This window comes from Staurois parvus, unplaced genomic scaffold (genome assembly GCF_062004578.1).
Source record: "Staurois parvus isolate SC_StPar_1 unplaced genomic scaffold, SC_StPar_1.0 ptg000463l, whole genome shotgun sequence".
NCBI classification, from domain to species: domain Eukaryota; kingdom Metazoa; phylum Chordata; class Amphibia; order Anura; family Ranidae; genus Staurois; species Staurois parvus.
The window spans coordinates 1850050-1871744 of record NW_028318259.1 but is presented as its reverse complement, the minus strand read 5'-3'; the positions used below and the strand labels follow the sequence as shown (position 1 = coordinate 1871744).

At 48.4% G+C, this 21695-nt stretch overlaps 2 protein-coding genes across 3 annotated transcripts in view; both read left to right on the top strand.

Moving 5' to 3' along the window:
- DNAH2 (dynein axonemal heavy chain 2) overlaps nucleotides 1-4183 on the top strand; it is a 426940-nt gene extending 422757 nt beyond the window's left edge. Inside the window, exon 88 of the mRNA XM_089688974.1 lies at nucleotides 2096-4183. Coding sequence (XP_089545100.1) covers nucleotides 2096-2250 — 155 coding nt within the window. The 3' untranslated portion in view covers nucleotides 2251-4183. The remainder of the gene's footprint in view (nucleotides 1-2095) is intronic.
- A 9835-nt stretch (nucleotides 4184-14018) lies between these two features.
- Nucleotides 14019-21695, top strand: part of KDM6B (lysine demethylase 6B) — a 199861-nt gene continuing 192184 nt past the window's right edge. For both annotated transcript variants that reach the window (XM_089688973.1, XM_089688971.1), the window contains exon 1: nucleotides 14019-16830. The gene's annotated coding sequence lies outside the window, so the exon portion shown is untranslated. The remainder of the gene's footprint in view (nucleotides 16831-21695) is intronic.

Below are 21695 nucleotides of genomic sequence, written 5' to 3'. Positions count from 1 at the left end.
TTTGAATTCAGTCCTCTGTAGGTTGATGATTTTCATTTCCATCAAACGATGGGGCATCCTTACGTCCCTAACACATTACCCCGTCCATGTCAGGATAGAGATGCAGCAGGAGATTTCTCCCCATTGAGATCTGATGTGTTCTCAAAGTGTTCCTTTCATTTTTTTGAGCGGTGTGTGTATATACAGTTGTGCTCAAAAGTTTGCATCCCCTGGCAGAAATTGTGAAATGTTGGCATTGATATTGAAAATATGACTAATCATGCCAAAAAATGCTCTTTTATTGAAGGATGATGATCATATGAAGCCATTTATTATCAAATAGTTGTCTGGCTCCTTTTTAAATTCTAATGACAACAGAAATCACCCAAATGGCCCGGATCAGAAGTCTCCCTCCCCTGGAATGTTCAGCCTTGGTACAGACACACAAGGTGGCACACGGGTTAAAATGCCAATTAGAGGTTAATGTCCAACATCTGTGGCTTTTTAAATTGCAATTAGTATCAGTGTATAAATAGTCAATGAGTTTGTTAGCTCTTATATGGAAGCACTGACTAGGCTAGATACTGAGCCATGGGGAGCAGAAAAGAACTGTTAAAAGTCCTGCGTAACAAGGTAATGGAACTTTATAAAGATGGAAAAGGACATAAAAAGATGTCCAAAGCCTTGAATATGTCAATCAGTACTGTTAGATCACCTATTAAGAAGTGGAAAGTTCGGGGATCTCTTGATACCAAGCCAAGGTAAGGTAGACCAAGAAAGATTGCAGCCACAACTGCCAGAAGAATTGTCCGGGATTCAAAGATATTTTGTACCAGGCACTAGTACGTATCCAAACATTTGCCATCTGTTGAACACTTCCTTGGTCACCACCAGCCTAGGAGCCGACCAAGGTCCACCCACATCAATTGTCACCATGGATCTGCTTTGTAGAAGGAAAACGCACCTTCCAGTCTATCCATCAGAACCACTTCACTTCTATCTGTCCAACACTATCATACACACAACAGGCTTTAGAAATTGAAGGAATCTTTATTAGCTTTTGGGAAAATTTGTGAAGTTTCCTATTAACTTTTGGGAGAATTGTTTTAACCTCTACATATTAGGTGTTACCCTGTGACTTGCCTGCCATGGTGCCTTGTCTTAGTCTATCAACCTCCTTAGCGATATTCCCGAGTGTAGTTCGGGGTAAAATTTGAGTATCAAAAGCGGTAACCCCGAGCTACAGTCAGGCTTACCATGCGGTGTTGCTCAGGGGGTCCCTGCAGCACTTACCTTGTCCTTCGCTCCCGCGATGTGTCCCCTGCAGCGTCCCCGGCCATCTCCTCCGGCTGATGCCGGCATCCGGCTTCCGTGTTCCGGTCCCTGTGACGTCAGGACATACGGGCGCCGAACCGGCGGGAAATTTGAAATTTTTTAAAAATGTCATTTTTGCTGTCATTGCTGTTTCAATGCATTTCACATACATTTTGTCCCTACTGCTTTGTCCGGCGCCCTGCCTGCATTTTTACTGTTCTTTCTGCCTGGAAACTGAGAAAAGTCCATGGCGTCCAAAAAGCGTCCCTTTACGTCAAAAGCGGTTTTCGAACAGCGATAGTAAATCAGAACCACTTGCAGAATTGAGTGATAATGATTCGTGGGGGAAATTCCTCATCAGACACTGAAAACGATTTTGCGACTTTGCTCAGCGATGTGCGAATTTGCCTCTGTATTTCAAATTTCAGTGTTTTTGGTTTGATTATATTATTGAATTAAATTTATTATTATTATATTATTATTTTATATGATTATTTATTAAATTATAATTTATGATTTCGTGTTTCAAATTTTATCCTACCCGGGATGTTTACTAGACTCTTGTTCAGACAGATTTCAGTGAGTTATTCCTAAAAATTACCGACCTACAATAAAAAAAAACTACATATTTCCATGCAAAAAAATTTAGCTTTCAGCACAAAAAATCGGAAAGAATCATACCGCCGAGGAGGTTAAACATTTTCATAGCGTTGTAGGTTAGCAGTCTTTTCAGAAGTTTTTTTGCCCTATACTGACATTTTTATGATTTTTCTAAAAATCGCTTCTTTACTGTCTGTTACAGGTCTCTACCCCTGCCCATGTTATTACTACCCCATCCGCTCTGGGTCTTCTGGCCGTGCTTCCTTTGTGATAGGCGTGGATCTTCGCACTGGGGCATCACCTCCAGAACATTGGATCAAGCGAGGAACGGCTTTACTGATGAGCCTGGATAGTTAGAGGACCAGAATTACCCCCCACCTATGGGCTATCACACCTCTGGATGGAGCATATTAGTGAAGTGTGCTCCCTGTATATGTCACATGTTCTGCCATGTTCCACTGGGGGAGATTTACTAAAGCTGGAGCACTCAGATTCTGCTGCAGCTGTGCATGGGAACCAATCAGCTTCTAACTTCAGCTTCTTCAAACTTGGTGATAAAAACCGGAAGCTGATTGGTTTCTACGCAGAATTGCATTTCAGATTTTGCACTCTCCAGTTTTAGTAACTAACCCCCACTGTTTCCCCATTCCTCTGACTTGTCCCCTTTAATGAGAGTCAATCACAACTAGGCTTCTGCAAAACTAAGCTGACCCTACACTACACAATCGGATTGTACAGTTGCCTTTAATTTACTATGTAGTGAAAGGGCCTCCCCGATTGGATACAAATCAATGAGAGCCAATCACAACTAGGCTTCTGCAAAAACTAAGCTGACCCTACACTACACAATCGGATTGTACAGTTGCCTTTAATTTACTATGTAGTGAAAGGGCCTCCCCGATTGGATACAAATCAATGAGAGCCAATCACAACTAGGCTTCTGCAAAACTAAGCTGACCCTACACTACACAATCGGATTGTACAGTTGCCTTTAATTTACTATGTAGTGAAAGGGCCTCCCCGATTGGATACAAATCAATGAGAGCCAATCACAACTAGGCCTCTGCAAAAACTAAGCTGACCCTACACTACACAATCGGATTGTACAGTTGCCTTTAATTTACTATGTAGTGAAAGGGCCTCCCCGATTGGATACAAATCAATGAGAGCCAATCACAACTAGGCTTCTGCAAAACTAAGCTGACCCTACACTACACAATCGGATTGTACAGTTGCCTTTAATTTACTATGTAGTGAAAGGGCCTCCCCGATTGGATACAAATCAAATGGATTTATTTTTTGGGAAATGTTAAGGAGATTGTACAGAGATTGTGAAATGAGATTTTATAGTGTATTGCCAGCTTTAGAGATATTCAGCCTTATGTCTGAACCTCAGGCAGATAGGAAAGACCCAAATAATTGCAGATCTATAATCAATACATCCTTACACAGATCCTTTGACAGTATCAACTCCATTTTGCTTTATGTGTTTTAGGTGTCTGCCTAAAGTTCAGTTAAAAAATGAATATATTTGTTCAGTCTTACTTTTGATATTTACATCTCTTTAAAGGTCTAATTCACATGGGGGTACCTATCCATACACCTGTGCAAAGGGCCATCTTTGCCTGCATTGGATGTACAAGGGTTCAGTGCATCTGCATGCAGGCAGTCCCATTCGTGTCTATTGGGACACAGCGGCTGTATCCCAATAGACATCAATCAATGGACTGCCTGCATGCAGATGCATGGAACACCTGTGCATCCCATGTGGGCAAACAAGGCCCTTCGCAAAGGTGTACAAATAGGTACCCCCATGTGTATGAAGCCATGCTGACCTTTTTGGCTGAGCACTTGTCTGGCATTTCAGCTTGTGTTGGGGATCAGAGGTGACCTGAAATCTGACATGTGTTGCCCTGTAAACCACCTTCGATCACAGACCAGGGGCGGACTGACAACTCATAGGGCCCCCGGGCAATAGGGAATCATGGGGCCCCTGTGTCCTTGCCCAAAGTCAAAAAAGACTATGAAAAAGGTACCAGGGGCATCTCATGGGGCCCCCTACTGATCCCGGGCCCACGGCAGTGCCCGAGTTTCCAAATGGTCAGTCTGCCCCTGTCAAAGACTGTGTCCCATCTTGTGAGTGTGCAGTTGAATGGGTGTCAATGGCAGCATAGGCCCCACTGTCATCGGTGTTCTTGAACTAAGTGCCTCTTTAACTTATTTTTATATTTAAGTACATCAAATGTTGTCTCTATTGCAATACATTTCTTTAAAGTTTAATTAAAATAAATTGTGTTTGTGTGTCCTTTTGTTTGTGTCTGACAAGAATGGCTCGAAGCTGTAGATGGGATCAGGATAGTTGTATCCTAAAAATCGTCATCTCCTTCAGCAGATAGGGTCATTTCAGCCATTATTGTTATACCGTGTGCGCCATGTCAGATCATGGAGGAGGAAGCAGTGCCGGATCAGTAATCTGTATATAAGGTGACAGTGTGCGCCATGTCAGATCATGGAGGAGGAAGCAGTGCCGGATCAGTAATCTGTATATAAGGTGACAGTGTGCGCCATGTCAGATCATGGAGGAGGAAGCAGTGCCGGATCAGTAATCTGTATATAAGGTGACAGTGTGCGCCATGTCAGATCATGGAGGAGGAAGCAGTGCCGGATCAGTAATCTGTATATAAGGTGACAGTGTGCGCCATGTCAGATCATGGAGGAGGAAGCAGTGCCGGATCAGTAATCTGTATATAAGGTGACAGTGTGCGCCATGTCAGATCATGGAGGAGGAAGCAATGCTGGATCAGTAATCTGTATATAAGGTGACAGTGTGCCATGTCAGATCGTGGAGGAGGAAGCAGTGCTGGATCAGTAATCTGTATATAAGGTGACCGTGTGTGCCATGTCAGATAGTGGAGGGGGAAGCAGTGCTGGATCAGTAATCTGTATATAAGGTGACAGTGTGCGCCTTGTCAGATCATGGAGGAGGAAGCAGTGCTGGATCAGTAATCTGTATATAAGGTGACAGTGTGCGCCATGTCAGATCATGGAGGAGGAAGCAGTGCTGGATCAGTAATCTGTATATAAGGTGACAGTGTGCGCCTTGTCAGATCATGGAGGAGGAAGCAGTGCCGGATCAGTAATCTGTATATAAGGTGACAGTGTGCACCATGGAGGAGGAAGCAGTGCTGGATCAGTAATCTGTATATAAGGTGACAGTGTGCGCCATGTCAGATCATGGAGGAGGAAGCAGTGCTGGATCAGTAATCTGTATATAAGGTGACAGTGTGCGCCATGTCCGATCATGGAGGAGGAAGCAGTGCCGGATCAGTAATCTGTATATAAGGTGACAGTGTGCGTCTTGTCAGATCATGGAGCAGGAAGCAGTGCCGGATCAGTAATCTGTATATAAGGTGACAGTGTGCGCCATGTCCGATCATGGAGCAGGAAGCAGTGCCGGATCAGTAATCTGTATATAAGGTGACAGTGTGCGCCATGTTCGATCATGGAGGAGGAAGCAGTGCCGGATCAGTAATCTGTATATAAGGTGACAGTGTGCGCCATGTCAGATCATGGAGGAGGAAGCAGTGCCGGATCAGTAATCTGTATATAAGGTGACAGTGTGCGCCATGTCAGATCGTGGAGGAGGAAGCAGTGCTGGATCAGTAATCTGTATATAAGGTGACCGTGTGCGCCATGTCAGATCATGGAGGAGGAAGCAGTGCCGGATCAGTAATTTGTATATAAGGTGACAGTGTGCGCCATGTCAGATCGTGGAGGAGGAAGCAGTGCCGGATCAGTAATCTCTATATAAGGTGACCGTGTGCGCCATGTCAGATCATGGAGGAGGAAGCAGTGCCGGATCAGTAATCTGTATATAAGGTGACAGTGTGTGCCATGAGGAGGAATGAGGGGTACACAGAGGGGGGTGCAGCGTAGAGGGGGAGTGAGGGGTACACAGAGGGGGATGCAGCACAGAGGAGGAGTGAGGGGTACACAGAGGGGGGTGCAGCACATAGGAGGAGTGAGGGGTACACAGAGGGGGGTGCAGCACATAGGAGGAGTGAGGGGTACACAGGGGGGTACAGCACAGAGGTGGAGAGAGGAATACTCAGGGGGGTACAGCACAGAGGTGGAGTGAGGGGTACACAGAGGGGGTACAGCACAGAGGTGGAGAGAGGGGTACAGAGAGGGGGGTGCAGCACATAGAAGGAGTGAGGGGTACACAGAGGGGGGTGCAGCACATAGGAGGAATGAGGAGTACACAGAGGGGGGTGCAGCACATAGGAGTGAGGGGTACACAGGGGGGTACAGCACAGAGGTGGAGAGAGGGGTACTCAGGGGGGTACAGCACAGAGGTGGAATGAGGGGTACACAGAGGGGGGTACAGCACAGAGGAGCAGTGAGGGGTACACAGGGGGAGTACAGCACAGAGGAGGAGTGAGGGGTACACAGAGGGGGTACAGCACAGAGGAGCAGTGAGGGGGGTGCAGCACAGAGAAGGAGTGAGGGGCACACAGAGGGGGGTGCAGCACAGAGGCGGAATGAGGGGTACACAGAGGGGGAGTACAGCACAGAGGAGGAGTGAGGGGTACACAGAGGGGTGTGCAGCACAGAGGAGGAGTGGGGGGTACACAGAGGGGGGTGCAGCACAGAGAAGGAGTGAGGGGTACACAGAGGAGGAGTGAGGGGTACACAGGGGGAGTACAGCACAGAGGAGGAGTGAGGGGTACATGGGGAGTACAGCACAGAGGAGGAGTGAGGGGTACACAGAGGGGGGTGCAGCACAGAGGGAGAGTGAGGGGTACACGGGCAGTACAGCACAGGGGAGGAGTGAGGGGTACACAGAGGGGGTGCAGCACAGAGGAGGAGTGAGGGGTACACAGAGGGGGTGCAGCACAGAGGAGGAGTGAGGGGTACACAGAGGGGGTGCAGCACAGAGGAGGAGTGAGGGGTACACAGAGGGGGTGCAGCACAGAGGAGGAGTGAGGGGTACACAGAGGGGGTGCAGTGAATACACAGTGTCACAGTATCACTTTTCAGAAAAGCTCCTCCTTTTATCATTAAAAAGCCCTCCTTTAGCCCCCTGTCCAACAACCTTGCCTAGGCTGAGATGATGTCATCAGTCTGCTGCAGGCAGGAGGAAGCATTTCCTTAGTCTCTTCACACCCAGTGATCAGACTGCAACATTGTACCTTTTATAGAAAGGTGGGAGGCTGTTTTGTGTCTGACATTTGATAACACAGCCAAGAACTGCGTAGGCACCAGGATGTCCTGTGATGTCACCTATGAGCATCTTGGTCCAGGCAGTAGATGGTGGCATTGGATGATACCTGAAGCAAGATGGCTGTATCCTTCCGGAGAGAAAAGCTGATGAGCGCACCTAGGACAGCAATGTGATCTCCAGGAGAGGTAATAAATCCCTGGAAGAGTTCATTACTTCGCACGTCTGCACTGCACATGGGAAACCACATCAATGAAAGGCCAACTTCAATCTTTCAGTAAAAAAACTGGCCTAGAGCAGTCATAGACGTGTGAAGAATGTATGCAGGAACTCATCATATATGTTCAAGGTGGGGCGGGCAGACACACAGGACATCCTCCACATACCTCCCGTGGTCATATATTTTGTGTGATGTGTTAACATGCGTTATGCTGCAACTTAACATGTGTTGCATTGAGGCCACTGAACTATGAACTCCCAGCGCACCTGATGGGGCCAAAAATTGGATGTGACCCTTACTGAGTAACACATGGCACCATTCTACCATTCATTGCTGCGGGTTGCCATAGGATGCCATTCAATGGAAATGTAGTAACATATGTTCCTTGCTTTACAGTGCGTTTCATCAACGCATTTCAGTCCACTTCAGTCCATTCACAAGACCCCGCAGCTCCGTGTAAGAGAGCGCTTGACAATGGCTCTGAATTCCAGGAGCTTAGACTATCACCCATAGGCTCCCGTAGTTCATAGGCACTATCACCCATAGGATCCCGTAGTTCATAGGCACTATCACCCATAGGCTCTCGTAGTTCATAGGCACTATCACCCATAGGCTCCCGTAGTTCATAGGCACTATCACCCATAGGCTCCCGTAGTTCATAGGCGCTATCACCCATAGGCTCCCGTAGTTCATAGGCGCTATCACCCATAGGCTCCCGTAGTTCATAGGCACTATCACCCATAGGCTCCCGTAGTTCATAGGCGCTATCACCCATAGGCTCCCGTAGTTCATAGGCGCTATCACCCATAGGCTCCCATGGTTCATAGGCACTATCACCCATAGGCTCCCGTAGTTCATAGGCACTATCACCCATAGGCTCCCATAGTTCATAGGCGCTATCACCCATAGGCTCCCATGGTTCATAGGCACTATCACCCATAGGCTCCCGTAGTTCATAGGCACTATCACCCATAGGCTCCCGTAGTTCATAGGCGCTATCACCCATAGGCTCCCGTAGTTCATAGGCACTATCACCCATAGGCTCCCGTAGTTCATAGGCACTATCACCCATAGGCTCCCGTAGTTCATAGGCACTATCACCCATAGGCTCCCATGGTTCATAGGCACTATCACCCATAGGCTCCCGTAGTTCATAGGCACTATCACCCATAGGCTCCCATAGTTCAAAGGCACTATCACCCATAGGCTCCCGTAGTTCATAGGCACTATCACCCATAGGCTCCCGTAGTTCATAGCTCCTATGGGTGATAGTGCCTATGAGTCATGGGTGGGAGGGGTAAGCTGTACCCCTTGTGATCTCCCTTTTTTTCCCTGGTGCCCAGATGCCGATGCTCCCCCCTATGATCTCCCTGCAAGTGAGAGAGGCGGAGCCGCCTACAGTGTGCGGGGAGGTACTAGAGCCGAGTAGGTGCTTCTGCTTAATATTTCAACAAAAGTAAGATAAGTGGAAGAATGTGGAGCATTTAAGACATTGGGGAGAAGAGGGCAGTGGGGGGGGGGGGGTTGTTGCAGAGGTCAGAGGTGAAGAGGGGCAAAGAAGTTATACTCTGTATGCAACACAACCCTGAACTCTGCACTCTGTACCTAGAGCTCCCCTGAACTCTGCATTCTGTATGTAGTCTACCCTTGAACTCTGTGTGTAGCGCACCCCTGAACTTTGCATTCTGTGTGTAGCGCACCCCTGAACTCTGCATTCTGTGTGTAGCGCACCCCTGAACTCTGCATTCTGTGTGTAGCGCACCCCTGAACTTTGCATTCTGTGTGTAGCACACCCCTGAACTTTGCATTCTGTGTGTAGCGCACCCCTGAACTTTGCATTCTGTGTGTAGCACACCCCTGAACTCTGCATTCTCTGTGTAGCACACCCCTGAACTCTATATGTAGTGTACCCTTGAACTGTGTGCTCTGTGTGTAGCACACCCCTGACCTCTGCATTCTGTGTGTAGCTCACCCCTGACCTCTGCATTCTGTGTGTAGCGCACCCCTGAACTCTGCATTCTGTGTGTAGCGCACCCCTGAACTCTGCATTCTGTGTGTAGCGCACCCCTGAACTCTGCATTCTGTGTGTAGCGCACCCCTGAACTCTGCATTCTGTGTGTAGCGCACCCCTGAACTCTGCATTCTGTGTGTAGCTCACCCCTGAACTCTGCATTCTGTGTGTAGCACACCCCTGAACTCTGAACTCTATATGTAGTGTACCCTTGAACTGTGTGCTCTGTGTGTAGCACACCCCTGACCTCTGCATTCTGTGTGTAGCGCACCCCTGACCTCTGCATTCTGTGTGTAGCGCACCCCTGAACTCTGCATTCTGTGTGTAGCGCACCCCTGAACTCTGCATTCTGTGTGTAGCACACCCCTGAACTCTGCATTCTGTGTGTAGCACACCCCTGAACTCTGCATTCTGTGTGTAGCACACCCCTGAACTCTGAACTCTATATGTAGTGTACCCTTGAACTGTGTGCTCTGTGTGTAGCACACCCCTGAACTCTGCATTCTGTGTGTAGTGCACCCCTGAACTCTACATTGTGTGTAGCGCACTCCTGAACTTTGCACTCTGTGTAGCGCACCCCTGAACTTTGCATGCATTCTGTGTGTAGCACACCCCTGAACTTTGCACTCTGTGTGCAGCGCATCCTGAACTTTGCACTGTGTGTGTAGCACATCCTGAACTCTGCACTCTGTGTGTAGCGCACCCCTGAACTCTGCACTCTGTGTGTAGCGCACCCCTGAACTCTGCACTCTGTGTGTAGCGCACCCCTGAACTCTGCACTCTGTGTGTAGCGCACCCCTGAACTCTGCACTCTGTGTGTAGCGCACCCCTGAACTCTGCACTCTGTGTGTAGCTCATCCTGAACTCTGCACTCTGTGTGTAGCGCACCCTGAACTCTGCACTCTGTGTGTAGCTCATCCTGAACTCTGCACTCTGTGTGTAGCTCATCCTGAACTCTGCACTCTGTGTGTAGCTCATCCTGAACTCTGAACTCTGTGTGTAGCGCACCCCTGAACTCTGAACTCTGTGTGTAGCGCACCCCTGAACTCTGAACTCTGTGTGTAGCGCACCCCTGAACTCTGCACTCTGTGTGTAGCGCACCCTGAACTCTGCACTCTGTGTGTAGCTCATCCTGAACTCTGCACTCTGTGTGTAGCTCATCCTGAGCTCTGAACTCTGTGTGTAGCTCATCCTGAACTCTGCACTCTGTGTGTAGCTCATCCTGAACTCTGCACTCTGTGTGTAGCGCACCCCTGAACTCTGCACTCTGTGTGTAGCGCACCCCTGAACTCTGAACTCTGTGTGTAGCTCATCCTGAACTCTGCACTCTGTGTGTAGCGCACCCCTGAACTCTGCACTCTGTGTGTAGCTCATCCTGAACTCTGAACTCTGTGTGTAGCGCACCCCTGAACTCTGCACTCTGTGTGTAGCTCATCCTGAACTCTGCACTCTGTGTGTAGCACACCCCTGAACTCTGCACTCTGTGTGTAGCGCACCCCTGAACTCTGCGCTCTGGACATAATACACTCCTGGTATTTGCCCCATTTAAGACCCTCCCACTATTACTGGAATTTGGCCGCACCTACTATTGGATGTCACTTGGTGGTATGTGTGTCGGGGGAGAGGGGTTGACTTGGAGGACATGTTTGAGTTCTTGCACCTATTCTCTGAGAAAAAAAGCCCTGCCTATGTCCCTCAAAGGAAAAGAAAGAAAATAGGATTTTGGGGTGTATTATAAATTTAATTGATTTTTAAACACATTTATTTATCATTTATACTACTATTATAAGGGGGCTAAGAAGCCCCCTATGTGATACATGTGAGAGGTCTCCTCTAGGAAAACATCAGGTGTCTATTAGAACCCCCCTCCCCGATATGTTCCCCACCACTAGCCCAAATCAGATAGAGGACAGAGAAACCAGCGGTCTGGGTTTCCCTTGGGGAGATTTCCCCCATTTCTTGTGCTGGAGACTTTAGGTACAGGAAGCAGACAGCAGTCATGGCTGAAGCCTGATATATTTTGTCTCCCATGGTTCCTCCCTCCCCTCTCATCAACATGGTCATGAAATTATTAAATAAAACCTTTCTGTTTTATTTACATACCTTACTTAGACCGAATGACATCATCACTGGGTCTCTGTGCTTCTCTATGCAATCCAGCCAGATCATAGCTGAACTGAAATCCAGTGAATGAAAGGGATGGTCCAAGGACAGTACGGCTGAAGAGGAAAGGGATAGATGATGCTGGACATCCTGCAGCCAGGAAATGAGGCAAGCTCTAACTGACTTGCTGGCGCTTCTGATGCACAATGTGAGAAGCTCACAGTATCCAGTGAGATCAGAGTAATCCGTCTCAGTACAGGAGAGGAGTCTGTAGAAGTGTGCAATAATTTCATTCCAAATGTTTCGTTTTCAGAACATTTGTTCCATCCGGTCAGTACACCTACTTTATCCCTGCCACAGACAGCCAGATCTGACCGCCTAGATATGGGAAACAATTTCCAACTCTATGGAGGCAGACACAAGGAACCCACTGCCACAATTTGTCAGAAGATCGTTCATATCCTAGGACGATCTCCGGAGATCTGCCCTTAAAGTGGACATCTTGTAGCATATGTAGCTTGAAGCAGAATGCGCACTTGCCAAACGTATGGCGTATATCTTGGTGGTAGCGAAAGGGTTAAAACAGACCATACACCAGACATTTTTTTCAGGAAAAAAAATACGATTTTTGTACTCACCGTAAAATCGTTTTCTCTGAGTTCATTGAAGGACATAGCAGAGCTTCACGCTATTCGATGGATTTTTGTTCCAGTCAACAAGATTTTTATCCATCTATATAATCAATTGGGGTGCTGGGTGATAGACGGGTATTATAGCCCCCCAGCACTGCCATCAAACACATGCAGACGCACACCCTGGGGAGAGATCAGACACAATGACTCTACTCGGCAGAGGGACTGAAAAAGGGTTTTGCGACCCCCAAGGGGACACGTATGTTGGTTGGACCTGGTCCTTCCGTGTGTATGGCCGACTTCACCTGGATCAACATAGGATCAGAGGTGTTCTTCAACTACAAGCTCCAGGTTTGCCTTTGTTTGAACTTTTGTATTCTCCTGATGGGTATGGAGGCTTTGGTTTACATTTTAGGTATTCCTTTGTCCTGGGAGATAACCAAGAGAGGCAAACCAGCGACTTGTAGTTCTTCGTCCAACGAAGCATCTCCAGGTGGGTAGAAAAACACCACTGACCCTATGTTGACCTGTAGTTCTTCATCCAACGAAGCATCTCCAGGTGGGTAGAAAAACACCACTGACCCTATGTTGACTTGTAGTTCTTCATCCAAATAAGCATCTCCAGGTGGGTAGAAAACAACACTGACCCTATGTTGACTCGTAGTTCTTTGTCCAACGAAGCATCTCCAGTGGGTAGAAAAACACCACTGACCCTATGTTGACTTGTAGTTCTTCGTCCAACGAAGCATCTCCAGGTGGGTATAAAAACACCACTGACCCTATGTTGACTTGTAGTTCTTCGTCCAAGGAAGCATCTCCAGGTGGGGAGAAAAACACCACTGACCCTATGTTGATCCGGGTGATGCTGGCTGGACACGCGACGCTATGACAGAAGCACCAGGTCCAACCAGCCTACATGTCTGCTTGGGGTCCCAAGCAGAGTCATCACTGCTTATCAACCCCTAGAGTCAGGCTACATGCGTTCTATGGCAGTGCTACGGGGATTACCCAAATCTACAATATCCAGCCTGTCTCCCGTCAATTGAAGATAAATATCTTGGAACAAAAATCCATCAAAAGGCATAAAGATCTGTTGTGTCCTTCAGTGAACGGAAGAGAAAAATGTTTTTGCAACATTTGATACTCTAATGGGGTCAAATCAACGATCATTTCCGACCGTAGTGATGGAAATCTTTTCTTGAACGAACAAAATTCTAACTGTGAATGTGGTTTGCGTTCGGCAAAAATCCTACTTGTTGTAATGCTCATGTACATCCCGAATTAGAATGCAGAATTGGAAACATTGGTGCGGCAATCAAGCTAAATTTTAATTTGAAATTTGTCGAATGCTCTGGATGATTTTCTGAATTTCCATACCAGGGGCGGACTGACAACTCATGGGGCCCCCGGGCAATAGGGGATCATGGGGCCCCTGTGTCCTTGGCCAAACTCAAAAAAGCCTATGAAAAAGGTACCAGGGGCATCTCATGGGGGCCCCCCCACTGACCACGGGCCCTTGGGCAGTGCCCGAGTTTCCAAATGGTCAATCCGCCCCTGTTCCATACGAATGTTCGATCAAAATTCTACCGGTGTATGGCCAGCTTTACTGGGACTATAGTAGAAGCAGAGAAAGCAAGCAATCGCAGGAAGTGACAAGGGGGGGGGGCATTGCAGGGGACAGAGACGCGTACGTAGGATGGCTGTTGGTCAGTAAATGATATATAAGAGACCAGTTCATAGCAGAGCAGGAGAGACAGGCAGCAACAGAGGGAAGTAGAGACACCATTCACATGGCTGGGAAGGAGAGAGAATGACAAGGGAGGAGGGGGTCCTGGGCAGCAGAAAGAGAGAGGAAGTGATAGGTAGGAGGAGTGTTGGAGGAGGGCATGGAGGAGGAGGAGGACTAGAGGTGGGGAATGACGTCAGGCATACTACGCACTTCAAATAAAGCAGCGAAATTTCCAGAGGAATCCTGCTCTCCACAAGCCTCCTACTCCTACTTTATTCTCCTGCTCTTCCTACCCTTCTTTCTTCAGTCCTGGCCTCTGCCTGCATGCTTCATCCTGAACCCTCTTCTGATTCTCTGCTGCCCACTCTGCACCCCTGACTCATGCTAACCTGTCTTGTCACCTTCCCATCTGCTCCTCCATCCTTTTCTGTGCCTCCAAACTTCTCCTGTGTCATTGCTCTTCCCGCCACACTGCATTCCTCATTCTGCTAACCAGGAAACCCAGAATTCCTAACTGCCTCCCCTTTATTCCTTTCTTTTCTAGAATCTGCTATCACTGTCGTCCCTTTCTGCACCCCTTCCTCTGGCATCCTTTGTGGGCATCTGTCCTTACAAGGACCTTTTAGAACCATCTCATTCCTCCTTGTTCCATTTGTCATGCTGCACCTACCACACCCCCTCCATGCTTCAGTCTTTTTCCACCTACCTAAAATGTCCTTTCTCACATCTTCCTTCCCTTGCACTAAACCTGACTTTCCCTGTCTTTCTATCACGGCATCCTTCTTCCCTTTTACCAAACCAGTCTTCCTCTTTTCACCAAACCCTGGTTACCCTTCCTTTCCACCAAACCTTCCTTCCACTTTCACCTTCTTCCCTTCTGCCAAGCCAGCCTTCTCCCTTCCATTCCAGCGGACCTGCTTTCCCCTTCCACCTGCGGCCGTGCCAACGGGTAGGCAGAGAAGGCGGCCACCTTGAGCACTTCAGCAGGATTGGGCGCAAAAACGGTACGACCTGCATCCTAAGCTGCTGAGGTAGTTTACAGCTCTCGGGAAGGCGGGGGGACTTTTACCTTTATGCCTTGGGTGGCAAAGGACCTTGTCCTAGCAATGCTTCCACCAAACCTTTTTCCACTTTCCCTTCTTACCAAACAAGCCTTCTCCATTTCACCAACCTTTTCTACACTCTTCCACAAATCCCACTTCTCCCTTCCACCAACCTTTTCTACACTCTTCCACCAATCCCACTTTTCCCTTCCACCAACCTTTTCTACACTCTTCCACCAATCCCACCTCTCCCTTCCACCAACCTTTTCTACACTCTTCCACCAATCGCACTTCTCCCTTCCACCAACCTTTTCTACACTCTTCCACCAATCGCACTTCTCCCTTCCACCAACCTTTTCTACACTCTTCCACAAATCCCACTTCTCCCTTCCACCAACCTTTTCTACACTCTTCCACCAATCGCACTTCTCCCTTCCACCAACCTTTTCTACACTCTTCCACAAATCCCACTTCTCCCTTCCACCAACCTTTTCTACACTCTTCCACAAATCCCATTTCTCCCTTCCACCAACCTTTTCTACACTCTTCCACCAATCCCACTTCTCCTTTTCACCAACCTTTTCTACACTCTTCCGCTAATCCCACTTCTTCCTTCCACCAACCTTTTCTACACTCTTCCACCAATCCCACTTTTCCCTTCCACCAACCTTTTCTACGCTCTTCCACCAATCCCACCTCTCCCTTCCACCATCCTTTTCTACACTCTTACACCAATCCCACCTCTCCCTTCCACCAATCTTTTCTACACTCTTCCACCAATGTTACCTCTCTCACCAATCTTTTCTACTCTCTTCCACTAATCCCACATCTCCCATCCACCAATCCTTTCTACATTCTTTCACCAATGCCGCCTCTCCCTGCAATCTTTTCTACTCTCTTCTGCCAATCCCACCTCTCCCGTTCACCAACCTTTTCTACACTCTTCCACCAATGCCACCCCTCCCACCACCAATCTTTTCTACACTCTTCCACCAATGCCACCTCTCCCTTCCACCAATCTTTTCTACACTCTTACACCAATGCCACCTCTCAAACCACCAATCTTTTCTACACTCTTCCACCAATGCCACCTCTCCCTTCCACCAATCTTTTCTACACTCTTCCACCAATGCCACCTCTCCCTTCCACCAATCTTTTCTACACTCTTCCACCAATGCCACCTCTCCCTTCCACCAATCTTTTCTACACTCTTACACCAATGCCACCTCTCCCACCACCAATCTTTTCTACACTCTTCCACCAATGCCACCTTTCCCACCACCAATCTTTTCTACTCTCTTCCACCAATGCCACCTCTCCCACCACCAATCTTTTCTACTCTCTTCCACCAATCCCACCTTTCCCACCACCAATCTTTTCTACACTCTTCCACCAATCCCACCTTTCCCTTCCACCAAACTGTTCTACTCTCTTACACCAAGCCCACCTCTTCCTTCCACCAACCTTTTCTATACTCACCAATCCCACCTATCCCAGCTCTCTCTTCTGCCAGACTTTTCTACTCTCTTCCATCAACCCCTCCTCTACCTTACTTTGTTCCACCAATCCAACCTCTCCCTTCTACCAACTTTTCCACTCTGTTCCACCTATCCCACCTCTCCTATGTATCAAACATTTTTACTCTCTCCTCTCATTCCCACTCTACCATTCTTCCAAACCAGCAGCCTCACTTCCCTTCTTGCAAATCAACCTAACCCCTTCCTTTTCTACAAACATTTCTCCTCCATCATGTCAAACGTCATTCAAAAATCTTCCTCCTCCTTTACCTAGAGCTAAACCTTCCTCTTCTCTTCCCTTTTGCCGACCCTTCCTTTTTCTGTTTCCCCACACTCTTCTCTTCATTGCTGTCATCCCCTCTTACCTCTTGACGCACACCAATACATATGTACATATCCGTGTACAATAACACCTGCCTGAAGATGCCACGCGTGATACCGAGGATGGGGCAGACACGCAGGTGTGTATGCCCAGGGGTTGGGGATCAGGGTCAAGGGAGTCAAGATACAGCCTGCTAACATATGGCATTGCAAAGCAGGCTGTGTACAGGACACCCTTGTATAACGTAGGTGGGGCTGAAGTTACAGGATAGACGCCCTAGGCAGCTGCCTAGGGTGACCACGTTCAGTGGAGGGGCCTAAATTCATTTATATACTGTTACAAAGTATTTTTTCCAATGGAAATAACAGTGAAGGGTACAAAGTATCGGGAAAAGTTGGGGTGCATAGTTATGATTTGGGTCTTTTTCTGAAAAAATAAGGATTACTACTGTAACTAAAGCCCTGCCTATTGGACTGTCACATGATAATGATTGTAAAAGGCATTCATGATGTATGTATGTTGTAAAATGAATTATTGTTTGAGATTGTTACACGTGTCCTGTATACTGTCCTCGATTATACTTTCAATGACACCGTGATCCAGTTATATGAACGAGGCATGTCATGGTTTTAGTCTCAAATGACAAGTATTGATTGGAGGAGGAGCACCAAGGACAGGTTCACGCCTACAATATGCAATGGCGCATGTGCGCTTTCCCAGGCGCCTTGTGTAGTGTAACCACTTCATTTCAATGGGTCTGCCCGTAAGAATCGTGGAAAAGAAATCTCTGCCCCTTTGTCAAAATTGCGGCGCCCCAATCTGCATGGTGCTGCGGCACACGTGGTTTTGGCACGCATGGTAATAGATGCGTGTGGGCGCCATTAGCAATGAATGGCACTGCTGTGCATCTGCTAAAGGGTAGTGCGTTTTTGTGCAGGTTGGGAAAGTGTCCGGTCCTGACCAGGGGCGGACTGACAACTCATGGGGCCCCCGGGCAATAGGGGATCATGGGGCCCCTGTGTCCTTGCCCAAACTCAAAAAAGCCTATGAAAAAGGTACCAGGGGCATCTCATGGGGCCCCCTACTGACCCCGGGCTCTCGGACAGTGCCCGAGTTTCCAAATGGTCAGTCCGCCCCTGATCCTGACATGCATAGATGTGAAGCTAGCCGCAGGTAACCGCAGATATAAGATGGTGATTGGTACCACAATGGATTACTCTTTTGTCACAGCACACCGTGAGCTTATTCATTGGATTTCAGTTCTTTGAATCATGGAGGCTCAACATCATATGTGAGTGCTTGCATCAGGGCTGAGGGCTCTTGAGAGGAGTACTGAGACAGGGGTGCTGTGATGTATTCAGGAAGCTATGTACAAAACTCTTGCCAGAATTACATAGAGAAGAACAGAGACCCAGTGATGACATCAATGGGTCTAATATAAGATATCAAATGAAGAGGGGGGGGAGGAGCAAGGGAAGGCGATATATAAGACAGTTACATTTCAGCTTTAACTTCATTCAGAACTTTTTTTTTTTTAATTTTGTGGAGTGTGGAGGGGTGAGAAGCTCTGTCATGTTTTTATTGCTGCCTAGTTACATAGATGGGTTGAAAAAAGCCATCCTGCCCTGGGAGCTAGGCAGACTTGACTGACGCACCACACCTTCCTGACCTCCATGCACCGTACCCTCCTGACCCCCCTGCACCATATCCTCCTGACCCCCCTGAATCGTACCCTCCTGACCCCCCAGCACCATATCCTCCTGACCCCCCTGAACCTTACCCTCCTGACCTCTATGCACCGTACCCTCCTGACCCCCCTGCACCATATCCTCCTGACCCCCCTGAACCGTACTCTCCTGACCCCCCTGCACCGCATCCTCCTGGCCTCCCTGAACCGTACCCTCCTGACCCCCCCTGCACCACTTACTCATGACCCCTCTGCACCACACGCTCCTGACCCCCCCTGCACCACACCCTCCTGACCCCCCTGCACCGTACCCTCCTGACCCCCCTGCACCGTACCCTCCTGACCCCCCTGCACCGTACCCTCCTGACCCCCTGCACCGCATCCTCCTGACCTCCCTGAACTATACCCTCCTGACCCCCCTGCACCACACCCTCCTGACCCCCCTGCACCACTCCCTCCTGACCCCCTGCACCGAACCTTCCTGACCCCCCTGCACCGCATCCTCCTGACCTCCCTGAACCATACCCTCTTGACCCCCCTGCACCACTCCCTCCTGACCCCCCTGCACCACTCCCTCCTGACCCCCCTGCACCACTCCTTCCTGACCCCCCTGCACCACATCCTCCTGACCCCCCTGAACCGTACCCTCCTGAACTCCATGCACCATACCCTCGTGACCCCCCTGCACCGCATCCTCCTGACCTCCTTGAACCGTACTCTCCTGACCCCCCTGCACCACTCACTCCTGACCCCTCTGCACCGTACCCTCCTGACCCCCCTGCACCGCATCCTCCTGACCTCCCTGAACTATACCCTCCTGACCCCCCTGCACCGTACCCTCCTGACCCCCCTGCACCACAACCTCCTGACCCCCCTGCACCACTCCCTCCTGACCCCTCTGCACCGTACCTTCCTGACCCCCCTGCACCGCATCCTCCTGACCTCCCTGAACCATACCCTCCTGACCCCCCTGCACCACTCCCTCCTGACCCCCCTGCACCACTCCCTCCTGACTCTGTTCACTGCCCTACATACTACTGACCTCTGTTCACTGCCCTACATACTACTGACCTCTGTTCACTGCCCTACATACTACTGACCTCTGTTCACTGCCCTACATACTACTGACCTCTGTTCACTGCCCTACATACTACTGACCTCTGTTCACTGTCCTACATACTACTGATTAGGGATGCACCGATAATAGTATCGGTATCAGTGCCAATACCAAGTATTTTCATTAAATACCCAAAACGGATAGTTTGTCGTGCAATTTGCATCAATACAAAATCTATGGATGCTCATTGCACTGCCAACAATAGCATGCAATTTGAACAGGAATGTGATTCCTGTCCCAATCGCATGCAGTTTCCCCACTGCTCCTGTGTGAACCCAGGCTTGTCATAGCATGAGTTCACACTGCTGACCAATCAGAAGCCATCTAGCCCGTACTGTCATCCCTACAAAGGAGAGGAGGAAAAGCTGTGGGGATTTCAAGCCCCCAGACCTGTGAAGCGTCTTTTCCTTCTGTGACATCATGGGATCAGTGCAGGGAGGTTTCCCGCACTCCTGTGTGAATTCAGGCTATGAAAAGTCTGGGTTCATACAGAAGCAGTGGGGAAACCGCATGCGATTTGGACAAATCGCATTCCTGTTCAAATCGCATGCCATTCTTTGCAGTGCAATTTGCGTTCATACATTTTGTATGGATGCAAATCGCACCGCAAAGTAGCAGTACTTGATAGAAAGTATCAGTATTCGTAGTCACCGATCAAAAAAGGGTATCAGTACATCCCTACTACTGACCTCTGTATTCTGCCCTACATACTACTTACACTGGTCAGAAATCGGAGAAGGCAGCCAGACTCAGGGGCGGACTGACCATTTGGAAACTCGGGCACTGCCTGAGGGCCCGGGGTCAGTAGGGGGCCCCATGAGATGCCCCTGGTACCTTTTTCATAGGCTTTTTTGCATTTGGGCAAGGACACAAGGGGCCCCATTATCCCCTATTGCCTGGGGGCCCCGTGAGTTGTCAGTCCACCCCTGGCCAGACCTGAAACTAGTTGAGCAAATCAGCCTGCAGTACCAGATGTTCTGCTTTCAGGATGAATCCCGACATCAGACTTGTGGGGGTAACCAAGTACTCCCCAGACATGAAAAAATTGCCAATTAAAGTGAATGCAGGCTCTCTCACAGAAGCCAAATTTTATTGTAGACTGATTTTATATTTTTACGGTGACATTAGTTTTATTAGATCTTTCTAAGTTTTCTTCATGGCGACTTTATTTTTTATTGAGAGCTTACTAGTTCATTTCTTTTTTTTTTTTTTTTAAAGTGCCACACCCTGGTGATCTTTGATCTCTTCTATGTTGTCCATGTAGATCTCCACCTCTTAAAGGTTGCCTATCCCTGGTCTAGTTCAACAAAGTAAAAAAAAAATCAATATATAAATAAAAAGAAAATCTCCATATCCAGCATCCTATACCCACAGTTGATCCAAAGGAAGGCAACCCCCCGCCCCATGAAGCATGGTCCAATATATCCATAATAGGGAGAATTCAGCTCGCGTGAGGTTTGACCTCACTTCCTGTCCTAATGACACCCTGTATGCCAGGGTCTTACAGGATTTGGTTTTGACAAGATGTCCAAAGAGCAATCCCAACAAACAGAAGTTGAGGTGAGCTTCAAACCCATCTTGATGATATCCAAAGGTTAAGAAAAAAAAGTTTTGATTGGAGTTGGGCTGTTGGACCCATAAAAACCAATAACATTTTAGCTGATAGTTTAGGAGAAATCTAGAGCCAGTTAGAACATGTGGACCAGTAATACCAAAGAGACCTTAGGAACCGTAAAGAGAACTCCCATCTGTATACCAAAACTACTGTAGAGTCAGACACCTGTAGCACTACCCCCTTTAGGAGTTGCTGAAGTTTTGGGTCCCCCTATAGTCCTTCACAACCAGGCAACAGGCATTCTTCACAGACTTACATTCTGGAGACAGTAAACAGTCCTTGACCTTGGTTTTTAAGTTTTATTAAGGGATATTGAACTTGGATAGAGTTGAGGGGTGTATGGGATGCCCAAGAGAACTGCAACTGAGGACAACCTCTTAGCAACTATGTACAAGTTTATATACAGCAAAAAGGGTTTCCTTCCTGGAGAGCTCTCCAGCCTCTCCTGATGTACCACCTCAGACCCCAGATGAATCTGCTCCTCATCTCCTCATCCAGCTGTACTGGGTGAATCCCTTAGCAAGGGGACCCAGAATCTGTCTCCTTAGAATGATCAAACAATTCCAGATGGGGGTTAGTCAGGTT